Source organism: Phyllobates terribilis, unplaced genomic scaffold (assembly GCF_046119375.1).
Source record: "Phyllobates terribilis strain yellow unplaced genomic scaffold, ASM4611937v1 Scaffold_3__8_contigs__length_932513732, whole genome shotgun sequence".
Lineage (NCBI taxonomy): Eukaryota > Metazoa > Chordata > Amphibia > Anura > Dendrobatidae > Phyllobates > Phyllobates terribilis.
The window spans coordinates 314638060-314654517 of NW_027362763.1; the positions used below are offsets into that span (position 1 = coordinate 314638060).

A 16458-nucleotide genomic window follows, 5' to 3' on the forward strand; every position below is an offset into this window, starting at 1 on the left:
CTCCTCAATTCGTCACAGATTCTTTCTCCCTTACACTACAATTCAGGAATGCTTTGAAACCTCGACTATCAGTCACGGGAGGCAGCTATCTAAGAAAAGTACAGTGACCGGGGGAGGAGGAGGTGGTGTTCACACGAGCACGCGCAGGCATGCGACGTCACTCGTTTTAACACTTGCTGGTTCAGGACGTGGTGCGGGACGCCTAAGGTCTCACCACTCGACCGGTCACCCACCCAGACCCAACCTGACAACCCAACAGGATCCGCTGCGGCTGACACACAGGCAAGTGAGACATATAAAATACATCTCAACTTACCGTGTTCGATGGAGGTTGATCAGGCCTCAAATTCAGCCACCGCGGTCACCACCAGGGAAGTCAGCAATATGGGTCCGGGAGGGCGGCGTACCGCTAGCCACGCCGCACGTTGAGCGCCATTTGTGGGGGTCATGATGACATTCCACTCGTCCTCCAGTCACTCCAAATTCAAACTATGAGCATGGGTCAACCATTCAAAGAATGAGTCAGACAACAAGCTGGTTCAAACTCAGAGCATGCTCAAAAGACTACTACAGACAACGTTCTCAGCAATGTTCTGTGTTTATTCCTACATACACAAAACTAAATACACTACATAATGGGGAGGGGAAAGGGGTTGTCCGGGGCGGGGTAAGCCATGAAAGTCCAGTGTCTGGCCACTCCTGATTGGTCCACATCTCCTTATCTCAGTCTCTGGGCAGATATTGCAGCCGTCAGCTTATAATCTTGTTTCGTTTCTCTGAAATAAGTCTTGGCAACACTGGAACTGTCTTAGTTTAAGTTTCGATTTGAGTAATATGTAGCAAGGAAAGCTTATTGTTATATGACACAAAATGGTGGTTAGTACATAAGCAAAAAAGCGTATAAAAGTTACAAAAGTATAAAAGTTACAAAAATATATATATTCTCTTTTACCCCGACAAAACTAGAGACTACTACCTGCTCTGCCGTCACGTACCGTGACCACCTGTCAGCCACCAGAGACTTCTGCCTGCATGCCGTGTCCATCCGTCATACCGGTCAGTCCCAGCCATCTGACCCGTGGGAGCCACCTGCTCTCTTACAAGGTCATCCCCAGAGTAGCACCTGGTCCCTCAGCCCAGATCCTCCCTAGTCACGGTGTCGTTAGCTGCCGTCCGACCAGGGTCGGTTCGGGTTGATACTTAGTCACGCCCCTCTGGGTCCCTCCTTGCATCTCGGCACAGAGGTTCCACCACCCGGACCCGTAACACACATTTTGGGGTGTGCGCCTCATATTTTTCATCATGTCTTGTTACCTCCTTGATTTTTCAAATAAAGTATATATATTTTTATATTGCTTGTGTCTATCATGGGCTTTCATGGTCGGTTTCTTGTTCATTTCTCCAATTAATTAATTCTGACTGTCCATCACTTCCACATACGCTCCAGTGTAACATGATTACACAATTTCTAATAATTAATACATTACTACACCCCTATATCTGTATCACACCCCTAAGCTATTTCCATTGTTGTCTCTTGTTCACTGTATGGTAAAAGTGATAAGACAGCTTTATTCTTTGGGTCAGCATGATTACAGCAATAGCACATTTATATAATTTTAATTTTATGTTTTGTCGCTTTTACACAATAAAACCTATTTTATAGAAAAAATAATTGTTTTTACATTGCTATATTCTGAGAGCTATAGCTTTTTTATTTTTCTGCTGACGGAGCTGTATGGCAGCTTATTTTTTGTGAGAAAAGATGACATTTTCGGCGATACAATTTTTATTTCCATTCGACTTTTGATCGCATTTTATTCCACTTTTTGTTCGGCAGTATGATGAAAAACATAGTTTTTTGCCATGTTTTTTTTACGGTGTTCACTGAAGGGGTTAACTAGTGTGCCAGCTTTATAGATCGGTTCGGAACGCGGAAATATGCGTACTTTTTTTTGTTTATTTTTGTTTTTACATAAATATACCTATTTATTGGAATAATATTATCAATGTTTTTTTATTTGTTTTATGTTTTTTTTTTTATATTTTTTTTTCAAGTTTTTAAAAAAAATTTGTTTACTTATTCCTTCTATTGGACTTTAACTTTTATTAGTCTGTTCGCTGATATACAGTGATGAGCAAAAGGGTAACAATATTTTGAACTTTTGACTTTCAGGTTCCATATCTCACCATTCACTACTTCTTCCAACTTGATACTACCATAATTTTATAGACAATCATCTTGGCTATCTCATACATAAATTTTACTTGCAACTATTTAGCATATGATCAATTATGCAGATTCTTGTTATATCACTGCATTGTTAGTGTTTTGCTCCTAAAAAACTAAATTTAAATTTTTATTATTTTGTTAGTATTTTGTAAATCCACATTTGGCTTTCAAAACTTCCTGAATCCTTCTGCTCATGCTCTTGATCAGACTCAAGCATGTCTTGACCGAAATCTGATCCCAGGTCTCTTCTACACGTTTCCAAAGTTAATGCATACTGGTCTTCTCACTTTTTATTAAACTCTACCCACAAGTGTTTGATTGAGTCTGATCGAGAGCACGAGCAGAAGGATTCAGGCAGTGTTGAAAGCCAAATGTGGATTTACAAAATACTAACAAAATAATCAAAATTTAAATGTAGTTTTTTAGGAACAAAACAGTAACAATGCAGTGACATGACAAGAATCTGCATAACTAATCATATGCTAAACAGTTGCAAGTCAAATTTATGTATGAGATAGCCAAGATGATAAAATGATGTTTTTCTCAAGTTGGAAGCAGTAGTGGATAGTTAGATATGGAGCCTGAAAGTTGAAAGTCAAAAATTCAAAACATTGTTACCATGAAGAAAAATAATCCCATGCCAATCATTGTGCCCTGTTTGGTGGGGATTATAGAGATCTTCAATGTACAGTGTAATTTGACTCTCCTGCAGGGGAGGGGACCAAGAGGCAGGGAGTGACAAACCTCTCAGCAGCTGTGAGCTGCACAGGTCGACCCCCTGTGGATTCCCAAGCCATGCGGTCCTTTGTGTCAGATATTATTATAATTCAACACGAAGTTATGGGAATATGATACATCCCAGTGATACACCAAATAGATTTTTGGAAACCCAAGAGAATGGGGAATGTCATCCTGGCTTTCAGCACAGTCCAGCCCGCAGGGAAAGGGAGATACACAGTACAGCCTTGCGGGAGGCCCTAAGGCCCCGGTGCTTGGTCTCCATGCGTAGCAGGGGCCCGGCTGGATCCGATGAAAGCAGAAACGGCTCCCTAGAACTGTCCATTAGGAAGTATAGCCCATTTTAGTTTTTGGGAGTTTTTAGCTGAGAGAGACAAGGGGTGTAGATTTTGGTTCAGCCAGCAGGCAGGAGTGTGAGTTATCCAGAGTGGTTAAGAGCCCAGCTGCCCTGGCTCCATTGTCTTTGTCCCTGGGAGGTCACGAGGATACGTCATGTGGGCGAAGTCCTGCAACAAAGAAAGAGGGCCCCATAAGCCTCCCATATGGCAGCCCCTCCCCCAGAAGCCAGGCCTTTCATCTGACTTATAATTGACTCTTAAGTTCTGCTGATATCTTTTGTACCAGTACTAGTGTGCTTGCATCTCTGACCATTATGTATGTATAACCCTTATGTACAGTTATATGAAAAAGTTTGGGCACCCCTATTAATCTTAAGCTTAATGTTTTATAAAAATTGGTGTTTTTGCAACAGCTATTTCAGTTTGATATATGTAATAACTGGTGGACACAGTAATTTTTCTGCCTTGAAATGAGATTTTTTGTACTAACAGAAAATGTACAATCTGCATTCAAACAAAATTTGACAGGTGCATAAGTATGGGCACCCTTATCATTTTCTTGTTTTAAATACTCCTACCTACTTTTTACTGACTTACTAAAGCACTTTTTTGGTTTTGTAACCTCATTGAGCTTTGAACTTCATAGCCAGGTGTATGCAATCATGAGAAAAGCTACTTAAAGTGGCCACTTGCAAGTTGTTCACCTGTTTGAATCTCCTCTGAAGAGTGGCATCATGGGCTCCTCAAAACAACTGTCAAATGATCTGAAAGCAAAGATTATTCAACATAGTTGTTCAGGGGAAGGATACAAAAAGCTGTCTCAGAGATTTAACCTGTCAGTTTCCACTGTGAGGAACATAGTAAGGAAATGGAAGAACACAGGGACAGTTCTTGTTAAGGCCAGAAGTGGCAGGCCAAGAAAAACATCAGAAAGGCAGAGAAGAAGAATGGTGAGATCAGTCAAGGACAATCCTCAGACCACCTCCAGAGAGCTGCAGCATCAACTTGCTGCAGATGGTGTCACTGTGCATCGGTCAACTATACAACGCACTTTGCACAAGGAGAAGCTGTATGGGAGAGTGATGCGAAAGAAGCCGTTTCTGCAAGCACGCCACAAACAGAGTCGGCTGAGGTATGCAAAAGCACATTTGGAGAAGCCAATTTCTTTTTGGAAGAAGGTCCTGTGGACTGATGAAACCAAGATTGAGTTGTTTGGTCATACAAAAAGGTGTTATGCATGGCGGCAAAAAAACACAGCATTCCAAGAAAAACACTTGCTACCCACAGTAAAATTTGGTGGAGGTTCCGTCATGCTTTGGGGCTGTGTGGCCAATGTCGGCACCGGGAATCTTGTTAAAGTTGAGGGACGCATGGATGCCACTCAGTATCAGCAGATTCTTGACAATAATGTCCAAGAATCAGTGATAAAGCTGAAGTTACGCAGGGGATGGATCTATCAGCAAGACAATGATCCAAAACACCGCTCCAAATCTACTCAGGCATTCATGCAGAGGAACAATTACAATGTTCTGGAATGGCCATCCCAGTCCCCAGTCCTGAATATCATTGAACATCTGTGGGATCATTTGAAGAGGGCTGTCCATGCTCGGCGACCATCAAACTTAACTGAACTGGAATTGTTTTGTAAAGAGGAATGGTCAAAAATACCTTCATCCAGGATCCAGGAACTCATTAAAAGCTACAGGAAGCGACTAGAGGCTGTTATTTTTGCAAAAGGAGGATCTACTAAATATTAATGTCACTTTTCTGGTGAGGTGCCCATACTTATGCACCTGTCAAATTTTGTTTGAATGCAGATTGCACATTTTCTATTAGTACAATAAACCTCATTTCAAGGCAGAAACTTTACTGTGTCCAACAGTTATTACATATATCAAACTGAAATAGCTGTTGCAAAAACACCAATTTTTATAAAACATTAAGCTTAAGATTAATAGGGGTGCCCAAACTTTTTCATATAACTGTATAATGTCTAGTGTGCCCTTACTGTTATGTTCTGCAACTTAGAACTAAAGAATAGGAGGGAAAAGCTGTCCCTGCAGTGAGACTCAGCTTTACCCTACACTGGGGTGGGTGCCCTATTCATTATGAATAGCCCCACCGAAACTCTTGCACTGAACCCAAACGAAGATCTGTAGGAAGGGAAAAGGGGTCCCTAAAAGATCTAAGGACTGGAAGCAAAAGCAGGAGACCTCCTAACAGAAAAGTTAGTTGCAGAAACGAAAATTAAAGGAAACAAAACTGGTGGAACAAGAAGTCCCAGGATAACAATAGTTCAAAGCAAGAAGAACTAAACAAGGCTACTTAGCCATAGCACGAGCGGTACAACACTGATGTCCAGCGAGGAATGGGAGCCAGGTGCTGAGTAATAAAGAGTGCAGAGATCACGTGACCAAGAAACCCAGCACCAGAGGAAAAGACTAGATGCCAGCAAACCACAACAAGATGGCCGATAGTAAAACAAAATAGATTCTAACACGTAGATTAAATATATAATTTAACTTTGGGCTGCTCTTTTATCTCGATCCATGAACTGTCACGTCCGTTGTTTGGTCCGACGAACATGCTACCAGGCTGGTTTCTAGCCCGATATAAGTCCTTTATATCTAATAGAAACTGGTGGCAGCTCTCCCAGGCCGACAAGGTTCTGCTTCACTGGAGCTAGTGAAGGAGACTCTCAGCCTGTCAAGAGTGTGAGTGAGTGGGCCACCTCTTCTCACTCCCTGGTGTCTTCCTGTACCCGTGTGGCCAGGGGGTGTCTGTGTAGAACTGTAGCAATCTGACCTTATACGTCCTTGAGGGTGTGCGGAATGTCACGTTGGTGCACAGGGCAGATCCGTATCACATGATCCGTCTGACGTAATAGTGACGTCAGGAGGGTGGCGGGGTGTGGATCCATCACAAGTAGTGGCAGCAGTGGGATTCTGCGGTGTCTCTCTGCTGCCATTTTATCATATTGGTGGCAGCGGTGGGATTCTGCGGGGTCTCTCTGCTGCTATTTCATCACAGTTACCCTTTTTGCTCATCACTGTAATGCATTGAAATGCAGAAGCATTGCAGTGCATTATGCCTGTCAAGCATTACACTGACTGGCATGGTCTAACAGGCTTGCCATAGCTAGCTGACCTAGAGGTCGTCATGAAAACCTTGGGTTGCCATGACAACGATTGAGCCCTCTCGAGGACATCACGGGGCACTGATCAGAAGAGAGCTCCCTCTCCTAGCCTCCTAAATGCTGCGTTCGATATCGATTACAGCATTTAGGGGGTTAAACAGCCAGGGGCTATCACGTAAACCAAGTTCCATAATATACACACACATAAATATTCTCTTAGTTAAGTTCAATAGTGTACTCTTTTTTGGCCTCCACAATACATTCTCTCAATACAGTCTGATGCCCCTCACACACTACATTCCCCCAATCACAATATAAGGCCCTCAGAGTGCACACAATATAATGTCCCCAAAGTATGTTAACCCTACACAGTCTAATGCCCTTAAAAGACGACACCCACAGGGCCCCAGACACAGTATGATGACCCCTACACTTACACAGCTCTGCTGCATCAACAAATATACAACTTTCATACATTAATACAGACGACTCTGGTACATCAACATACAACTCTATAACATCAGCACACACATACAGCTCTGCAATGTCAACACACATACAGCTCTGCAACATCAGCACACACATCAACACATACATCAACACAAACAAGGCTCTGCAACATCAACTCACACATCGACACACACAGCTCTGCAACATCAATACACACACACATCAAGACACACAACTCTGAAACAACAACACAAAGCTCTGCAACATCAACACACACATCAACTCACACATCAACACATTCAGCTCTGAAACATCAACACACACAACTATGAAATATCAACATGCACACATACACACCCTCAAAAACCTCTGCAATAGCAACACACACCTCTGAAACATAACATACACACACAGCTCTGCAACATCAACACACAAAACACACTGCTTCTCTTATCTGCTGCCTAGTCATGTGACCTGAGAATGTCAATGGACCATCAGGTTCTGGCAAGACCTTCAGTCTTTACAACGATTGAACAGTGGAGGAAGGACTTGTTGGCTCCCTTCTCCACTGTTAAATTCAATAGTATCTGTCTGTATCTTTTGGACATTGATGCAGCTGAAGGTCGGGCTATACCTCCAATCTCCCGGGATAGTTCCTCACATTTGGGACAAACTTGCTAGATCCAGGACAGATGGAAGGTACGCATAGGCTGTAAAAAATATTTACCATGGGAATTACTTTTGTATTATTTGCCTCTACATGGAAATGCAAAGTACACGGCAGTAAACAGTATAAAGAAAGATGCATGACAGTATTCCCAATTTATAGAAAAGCAAAATGTGAAATTTAAATTAGTTATCTCAGGACTTCAAATATGTAAATATGGATGCAATAAAGCAAATTCTGGAACAGCTATCGACAGAGCAGCTCAGACTAATTGACGGCCCACATAATCATGTATAAAATACATATATACATAAAACTAGACTACATTATAACTGAAAATTACAGTAGCTCATAGCAGGCATACATTTCTTTCTCTGTTGCATGGAAAGCTCAAAGATACACTAAATGTATCAAGAGCCATGTGTCCATCTCTTTTTTGCACACTTTACACCTGCAGCATTAATTCAAAACTGGCATATAAAAATGCCAGGTTTGATAAAGTTATAAATGTTTTTGTCTTGTACAGGGTATAACACTTAACGATGTTCTTATGTTATTACAGAACATATGGAAAAGGAATGTCAACACAATAAAAGATGAAATTCAGTATATCTACACTGACCTTTTTTATAGCACTATCAACAAAGGAGACATCATAAAGTTCTGTGTGGTTGCTGTTGACGTTGTATTCATCCATGACCTGAACTAATAATGTCCGTAACTCAGGGTCCTCAGAATCCACCATCACCGGGCAATTAATACAGACCCCTGTGGATAAAAATTATATAATTAACATATGAAAGTTCACCCACAACTCAACATACAATTTCACAAGGAATTAGATGAAATAAACACCTCTGTATTTAACACAAAGTCTCCTCTTAACAGTTGTTGAAGAGATGTGTCTGCTGCTAGAACTCTGTGTGGCATTGATCTGGTCTCTAATTTGAGCTGCTGTTAACCTACAATTTCTGAGGCTGGTGACTCGGATAAACTTATCCTCAGAAGCAGAGGTGACTCTTGGTCTTGCTTTCCTGGGGCGGTCCTCATGTGAGCCAGTTTCTTTGTAGCGCTTGATGGTTTTTGCAACTGCACTTGGGGACACTTTCAAAGTTTTCCCAATTTTTTGCACTGACTGACCTTCATTTCTTAAAGTAATGATGACCACTCGTTTTTCTTTACTTAGCTGCTTTTTTCTTGCCATAATACAAATTCTAACAGTCTATTCAGTAGGACTATCAGCTGTGTATCCACCAGACTTCTGCATAACACAACTGATGGTCCCAACCCCATTTATAAGGCATGAAATCCCACTTATTAAACCTGACAGGGCACATCTGTGAAGTGAAAACCATTTTCGGTGACTACCTCTTGAAGCTCATCAAGAGAATGCCAAGAGTGTGCAAAGCAGTCATCAAAGCAAAAGGTGGCTACTTTGAAGAACCTAGAATATAAGACATATTTTCAGTAGTTTCACACTTTGTTGTTAAGTATATAATTCCACATGTTTCATGGTTTTGATGCCTTCAGTGTGAATGTACAATTTTCATAGTCATGAAAATACAGAAAAATCTTTAAATGAGAAGGTGTGTCCAAACTTTTGGTCTGTACGGTATATGCTATCAGGAACTTGTAGAAGGGATATGGTTAATAGCAAAGATGTATGCAGTCAAATACCTTGCGGTTGACATAAGGTTATTCACTAGAACACAAGATCTGAGAATATCGGCAGCATAGGAGCACATTGCTTGCAAAGACAAAAGTGTAAACAGCTCCATTAATAGCAGAGATGAGTTCATTATTTGGTACATTCTAGCAGCAGAGTTGAGAGTGCAATAGTACCAGGATTCATAGGACTGAGCTAGGAAGTAGTTGTTGATTGGATACCTGGATAGAGTTGAGTGAAGTGGATGATGAAGGAAATTTCTGTAAAACACATTGTAACTGGGAACAAGACTTCATGATTACTCAGGCAGCTGGTATCTGTCTGAGACCGTCTTTAAAGGCCTAGCATGATGATTAGTGTTGAGCCACCCCCGTAGTGTTCGAGTTCGGTTCGGTTCGTCGAACCCCCGTATGTTCGCCGAACTGTTCGTCGAACACCTTCGAACACCGTTAAAACCAATGGCAGGCAAACAAAAACACATAGAAACACATAGAAAACACCTTCAAAGGTGTCCAAAAGCTGACAAACTGCTCAGAAGACACAACTAACACATGGAAAAGTGACAAGTACATATAGTCATGCGAAAAGAAAAGAGGTGGAGGAGTAAAAGGAGGGGGAGACACAGATATAGGCATGTCATGCCCTTCTAAAACCAAAAAAGTGCGAAGCTGACACGGCCAGTCCATTCCTGCCCATGCGACCTCTGTGTCGCCGGGTTTGTGCCAGAGCTGCGGTGGACCCAGACGGCCAGCCCCCCTCTCCCAATACTGGTGCCTGTCCGCTGGTGGGTCGAGCGAGCCCCCCTGCGGTGGAGGCAGGTATAAGCTTTTTAATTTAAATTGTCTCTGTAATTTTAATGAGTACACTTTAAATCCTTTTACAAGGATCTATTGGAGGGCAAGTCTGATGCCAGCAGCCGCAGGAATTCCAGCTCCAGTAGCGTCCACTAAAGCTGCTGCAGTTAGAAAGCTTTTATAAGGATTGAGCTTGGCGGTCCACCGCAAGGCGTCCTTCCGCCAGTCCAATCCCCTGTGCCTTGGGGTGCCTCCCCGATGCTCTTCACTGAGTGTCCCGGGGGCCCGAACCATTTCCTTTGAAAAAATTAAGTGTCCAAACTACAGGTGGTGTAGCTTGCTTAACAGCTGGGATAACTTGCTGACTAGCAGACACTGCTACTAGGCACAAAGTATTTCCTGGGCTAGATGCAGTTAAAAAATTGTAATTAGATACTCTCATTGGATGCTGAGAAAGCATTCCATAGAGTCTCCTGGCACGCCATACATTATTCTCTTAAAAAGCTTGGGGTAGGGGTCTAGGGGACCCTTTTATAGCCAAAATCAGGGCCCTGTATTTCAATACGTCACCTAGGCTGAAGATAAATGGAACATTTTCATCACCTTTCATAATCACCAACGGGACAAGGCAGGGATGTCCTCTGTCCCCTCTCTTATACATCCTAGTGATGGAGCACCTGCTCTCATCAATTCGCCATAACCCCAATATTAGGTGGATTGAGGTGGGAGGCACCGAGTACAAGTGCTCTGCATTTGCTGATGATGTCCTAGTATATATAACTCAATCACATATATCCATCCCTGCTGTTATGGCTGAAATACAGTTCTGGCCAAAAGTATTGGCACCCCTGCAATTCTGTCAGATAATAATCAGTTTCTTCCTGAAAATGATTGCAATCGCAAATTCTTTTGTATTATCTTCATTTAATTTGTCTTCAATGAAAAAAACACAAAAAGAATTGTCCTAAAGCCAAATTGGATATAATTCCACACCAAACCTAAAAAAGGGGGTGGGCAAAAGTATTGGCACTGTTTGAAAAATCATGTGATGCTTCTCTAATTCGTGTAATTAACAGCACCTGTAACTTACCTGTGGCACCTAACAGGTGTTGGCAATAACTAAATCACACTTGCAGCCAGTTAACATGGATTAAAGTTGACTCAACCTCTGTCCTGTGTCCTTGTGTGTACCACATTGAGCATGGAGAAAAGAAAGAAGGCCAAAGAACTGTCTGAGGACTTGAGAAACCAAATTGTGAGGAAGCATGAGCAATCTCAAGGCTACAAGTCCATCTCCAAAGACCTGAATGTTTCTGTGTCTTCTGTGCGCAGTGTCATCAAGAAGTTTAAAGCCCATGGCACTGTGGCTAACCTCCCTACATGTGGACGGAAAATAAAAATTGACGAGAGATTTCAGCGCAAGATTGTGCGGATGGTGGATAAAGAACCTCGACTAACATCCAAACAAGTTCAAGCTGCCCTGCAGTCCGAGGGTACAACAGTGTCAACCCGTACTATCCGTCGACGTCTGAATGAAAAGGGACTGTATGGTAGGATACCCAGGAAGACCCCACTTCTTACCCCGAGACCTAAAAAAGCCAGGCTGGAGTTTGCCAAAACTTACCTGAGAAAGCCTAAAACGTTTTGGAAGAATTTTCTCTGGTCAGATGAGACAAAAGTAGAGCTTTTTGGGAAAAAGCATCAACATAGAGTGTACAGGTAAAAAAAGAGGCATTCAAAGAAAAGAACACGGTCCCTACAGTCAAACATGGCGGAGGTTCCCTGATGTTTTGGGGTTGCTTTGCTGCCTCTGGCACTGGACTGCTTGACCGTGTGCATGGCATTATGAAGTCTGAAGACTACCAACAAATTTTGCAGCATAATGTAGGGCCCAGTGTGAGAAAGCTGGGTCTCCCTCAGAGGTCATGGGTCTTCCAGCAGGACAATGACCAAAAAAACACACTTCCAAAAGCACTATAAAATGTTTTTAGAGAAAGCACTGGAGACTTCTAAGGTGGCCAGCAATGAGTCCAGACCTAAATCCCATAGAACACCTGTGGAGAGATCTCAAAATGGCAGTTTGGAGAAGGCACCCTTCAAATATCAGGGACCTGGAGCAGTTTGCCAAAGAAGAATGGTCTACAATTCCAGCAGAGCATTGTAAGAAACTCATTGATGGTTACCGGAAGCGGTTGTTTGCAGTTATTTTGGCTAAAGGTTGTGCAACCAAGTATTAGGCTGAGGGTGTCAAGTAATTTTGTCCGGCCCTTTTTTGGAGTTTTGTGCGAAATGATCAATGATTTGATTTTTGCTTCATTCTCTTTTGTGTTTTTTCCTTGCAAGCAAATTAAATGAAGAGAATAATACCAAAGAATTTGTGATTGCAATCATTTTCAGGAAGAAACTGAGTATTATCTGACAGAATTGCAGGGGTGCCAATACTTTTGGCCAGCACTGTAGATCACTTTGTTACATGGTCAAATTTTAAAATCAATGCAGCGAAGTCTGAGGCCCTCGATGTCTCCCTCCCCAAATCCATACAGGATTCCATCCAGTCCAACTTTCCCTTTGCCTGGCCCTCACAGGGTATCAAATACTTGGGAATTCGTATTCATAGAGACCTTTTCCGTCTATGTTATCTTAATTTTGGGACCTTTATTGAACAACTCCATACAGACCACGGTTGGCAAGTTAGAACTGTAAGATTCACTACGTGAACCACTGGTGTTTTGTGGAAAAGCACATGTACACTGTGTTCCAAATTATTATGCAAAAAGTGTTTAGGAGTGGTAAGGTAAGAATTTTTTTGTTTGTCAGTTAAACTCATTGATGGTGATGTGTGTCAGGGCTCTTTATATCGCTGTAAGCAATTGCAGACACCTGTGCTAATTAGTTTGGCAGGTGTGTCCAATAAAAGTCAAGACTACTTAAGAAGGCTGTCCCACATTATTAAGCAGCATACATTTTCTGCCAAAATGGGAAAGAAAAAGGATGTGTCGGCTGCTGAGAAGCAACAAATTGTGGAGTGTTTAGGTCAAGGCATGACTACAATCAACATTGCCAAGACTCTTCATCCTGATCATCGCACTATCAAGAAGTATGTAGCTGATTCACAGTACACACGTGTGCGTGCTGATAAGGGAAAATTGAGGACTCTTTCCTACAGGCAATTACGTCAGGTTAAAAGAGCAGCGGCAAAAAAGCCTTGTCATAGCAGCAGACAAGTTTTTGAAGCTGCTGGTGCCTCCAATGTCCCCCGAACAACAAGATGCAGGGTCATTCAGAGGTTTGCAGCTGTGCGTAAGCCATCCTGTCAACCTCCTCTATCCACTGTACACAAGCAGAAACGGCTCCAGTGGGCCAAACAATACATGAAGACTGACTTCAAAACTGTTTTGTTCACCGATGAGTGCCGTGCAACGCTCGATGGTCCAGATGGATGGAGTGGAGGATGGCTGGTTGATGGACACCCCATGCAAACACGGCTACGGCACCAACAAGGAGGAGGTGGAGTAATGTTTTGGGCTGGAATCATGGGGAGAGAGATTGTCAGCCCCTTTAGGATCCCTGAAGGGGTAAAGATGAACTCCATAATTTATGTTGAGTTTCTCAAACAGCACTTCCTGCCATGGTTCAAGAAGAAGAACCGTGTATTCCGCAGCAAGATCATTTTCGTGCATGATAATGCACCGTCTCATGCTGCACATAACACATCTGCATCTCTGGCTGATATGGGCATAAAAGGGGACAAACTTATGGTGTGACCCCCATGCTCCCCTGACCTCAACCCCATTGAGAACCTCTGAAGCATCATCAAAAGGAGTGTCTATGATGGCGGAAGGCAGTTTACATCTAAGCAACAGCTCTGGGAGGGTATACTGTCCTCATGCAAAACAATTGAAGCAGAAACCATCCAAAACCTGACAAATTCAATGGACGAGAGAGTTCAGAAGCTCCTTTCGAACAAGGGGTCCTATGTGCAAATGTAACATCACCTAGAATAAAGTTTTGAGTTGAAAACTGTTTGATTTCAGTTTCTAATAACCTGCTAATGCTTATAATTTCAAAAATGACCATTTTTTTTTCTTTATTAAAATGAAAAGGTTGATAGAAGAGTGTGGGGGATCTAAGAGTGTGGCAACCCAGTAGTCAGGATTATTTCGAATTCTGACAATCTGAGGGTCATGTTGCAGGAAGTGCAGCAAGAAGGCACTCATGTGTCTTGCGCATCTAGGAGCCCCAAAATTATTTTCTGGGCTAGATGCAGCTAAAAATTATTATTAATTTGAAAGCTGGTGGAGCTTAGTATAGATGGCCTAATAGAATCAGTACTGCAAACTGCTACAAGGCCCAAATTATTTTCCAGCCAAGATACAGATAAACATGATTAGTAATTTGAAAGCTTAAAACGGTTGGTGAGGTGATTTTAACAAATCATCAAGCTTTTACTCTCCCCAGGATGACACAGGGGTAGAAAAGTCATTTCGGATCCATGATTTGTTCATCTTTATGAACGTGAGTCTGTCTACATTATCAGTGGAGAGCCGCGTGCTCTAATCGGTCAGCACACCACGGGCAGCGCTGAACACACGTTCAAACAGAACGCTGGCTGCGGGGCATGACAAGATCTCCAAGGCGTAAGTGGCGAGCTCCGGCCATTTATCCAGATTGGAAGCCCAAAAAGAGCAAGGGTCCAGTGACACAGTCATGGCTTCAATGTTTACTTGGAGATACTCCTGTACCATCGTCTCTAGGCATTGACTATGTGTCAGACTTCTTGTCTCCTGTGGCCTTGCAAAGGATGGGCTAAAAAAGTGGTGAAATGATTCCGCAAAATTGATGTTACCAGCAGATACTGTGTTTCTGTTACGTTTTGAGTGCTGAACACTCGACGGTCCCACGGTTGGCAAGTTGGAACTGTGAGATTCACTACGTGCACCACTAGTGTTTTGTGGAAAAGCACATGTAAGATTCTGCAACAGTCTCTGCTGATACTCCTGCATGCATGCATCTTTTTCTATGGCAGGAATAATTTCTGCAAATTTACTTTTGTACCGGTGATCTAAGAGTGTGGCAACCCAGTAGTCAGGATTATTTGTAATTCTCACAATTCGAGGGTCATGTTGCAGGTAGTGCAGCAAGAATGCACTCATGTGTCTTGCGCATCTAGGAGCACCAAGTCCCTGTTGTGTTGGTGGCGAGGTAACAATCATGCTTCCTTCCTCTGCCCTCTCTCCCCAACCTCGCACAACAGAAATGTGATCAAGGTCTCCCTCATCTGATGAGTCTTCCATCAGTTCGTCCTCCACTTCTTCCTGGGCCCCTGCACCTTCCTCACTAGTTTGGCTGCTACCATGCACCCTGGTAAAACCATCTCCCCCACCCTCACATGTCTGTCGCCTTGGTGCTGCCGACCGTCTGGACCTTGCAGATGTTAGCCCTTCCGCATACAACTCCTCCTCCTCTTCTTCCTCCACCTCCTCTTGTGCCACCACCTGACTCCGAATTCTGTTTAACATGTGCTCCAGCATGTAAATCACCGGAATAGTCATGCTGATAATGGCATTGTCAGCACTAAACATCTTCGTCGCCATTTCAAAACTGTACAGAAGGGTGCATAGGTCCCTGATCTGAGACCAGTCCTCCAGCGTAATTTGCCCCACCTCTGGATCTCGTTGGCCCAGGCTATACGTCAGAACGTATTGCACCAGGGCTTGTCGGTGCTGCCACAGTCGCTGCAACATGTGCAGTGTTGAATTCCACCGGGTAGGCACATCGCATTTTAGCTGGTGAAGTGGCAGGCCCAACGACTTCTGTAGAGATGTAAGTCGCTGAGCTGTGGGATGCGAACGGCGGAAGTGAGCGCACAGCGACCTTGCCCTCTGCAGAAGGCCATCTAGTCCGGGATAGTGGGCTAAAAATTGCTGGACAACCAGGTTCAACACGTGAGCCATACAAGGCACGTGTGTGACATTGACCTGGCGAAGGGCCGCACCCAGGTTTGCAGCATTGTCGCACAAGGGCTTCCCTGGTTTCAGGTCCAGTGGAGACAACCATTCATGAAACTGGTTCTCCAGAGCTCACCACAACTCCTCAGCTCTGTGACTCACATTTCCCAGACATTTCAAAGTAAAAACCGCCTGATGACGTTGAGCCCTGCTGCCAGCATAGTAAGGAGGTGTGCAGGATCCCTTCTGCGCAGTTAGAAAGCTTGTGGCATGACCAGACAGGCTTTGGGTGCTGGTGGAGGACCGAGAGGAGGTTGAGGAGGCAGAAGCAGACTTGGACAGCAGCCCCTTGTCCTGCTGTCACCATAGTTACCCAGTGCCCTGCCAGCGACATGTAACACCCCTGTCCATGCCTACTCGTCCAAGTGTCTGTGGTGAAATGCACCCTGTCACACACAGAGTTTCTCAAAGAAGCGGTGATGTTGTGT

The 16458-nt window shown here is 43.3% G+C and overlaps 1 protein-coding gene across 1 annotated transcript in view; it reads right to left on the minus strand.

Moving 5' to 3' along the window:
* LOC141259291 (T-kininogen 1-like) overlaps positions 1-16458 on the minus strand; it is a 162887-nt gene that overhangs the window by 39502 nt on the left and 106927 nt on the right. The window contains exon 7 of the mRNA XM_073675003.1: positions 8185-8330. Within this exon, the coding sequence (XP_073531104.1) occupies positions 8185-8330 (146 nt within the window). The remainder of the gene's footprint in view (positions 1-8184; positions 8331-16458) is intronic.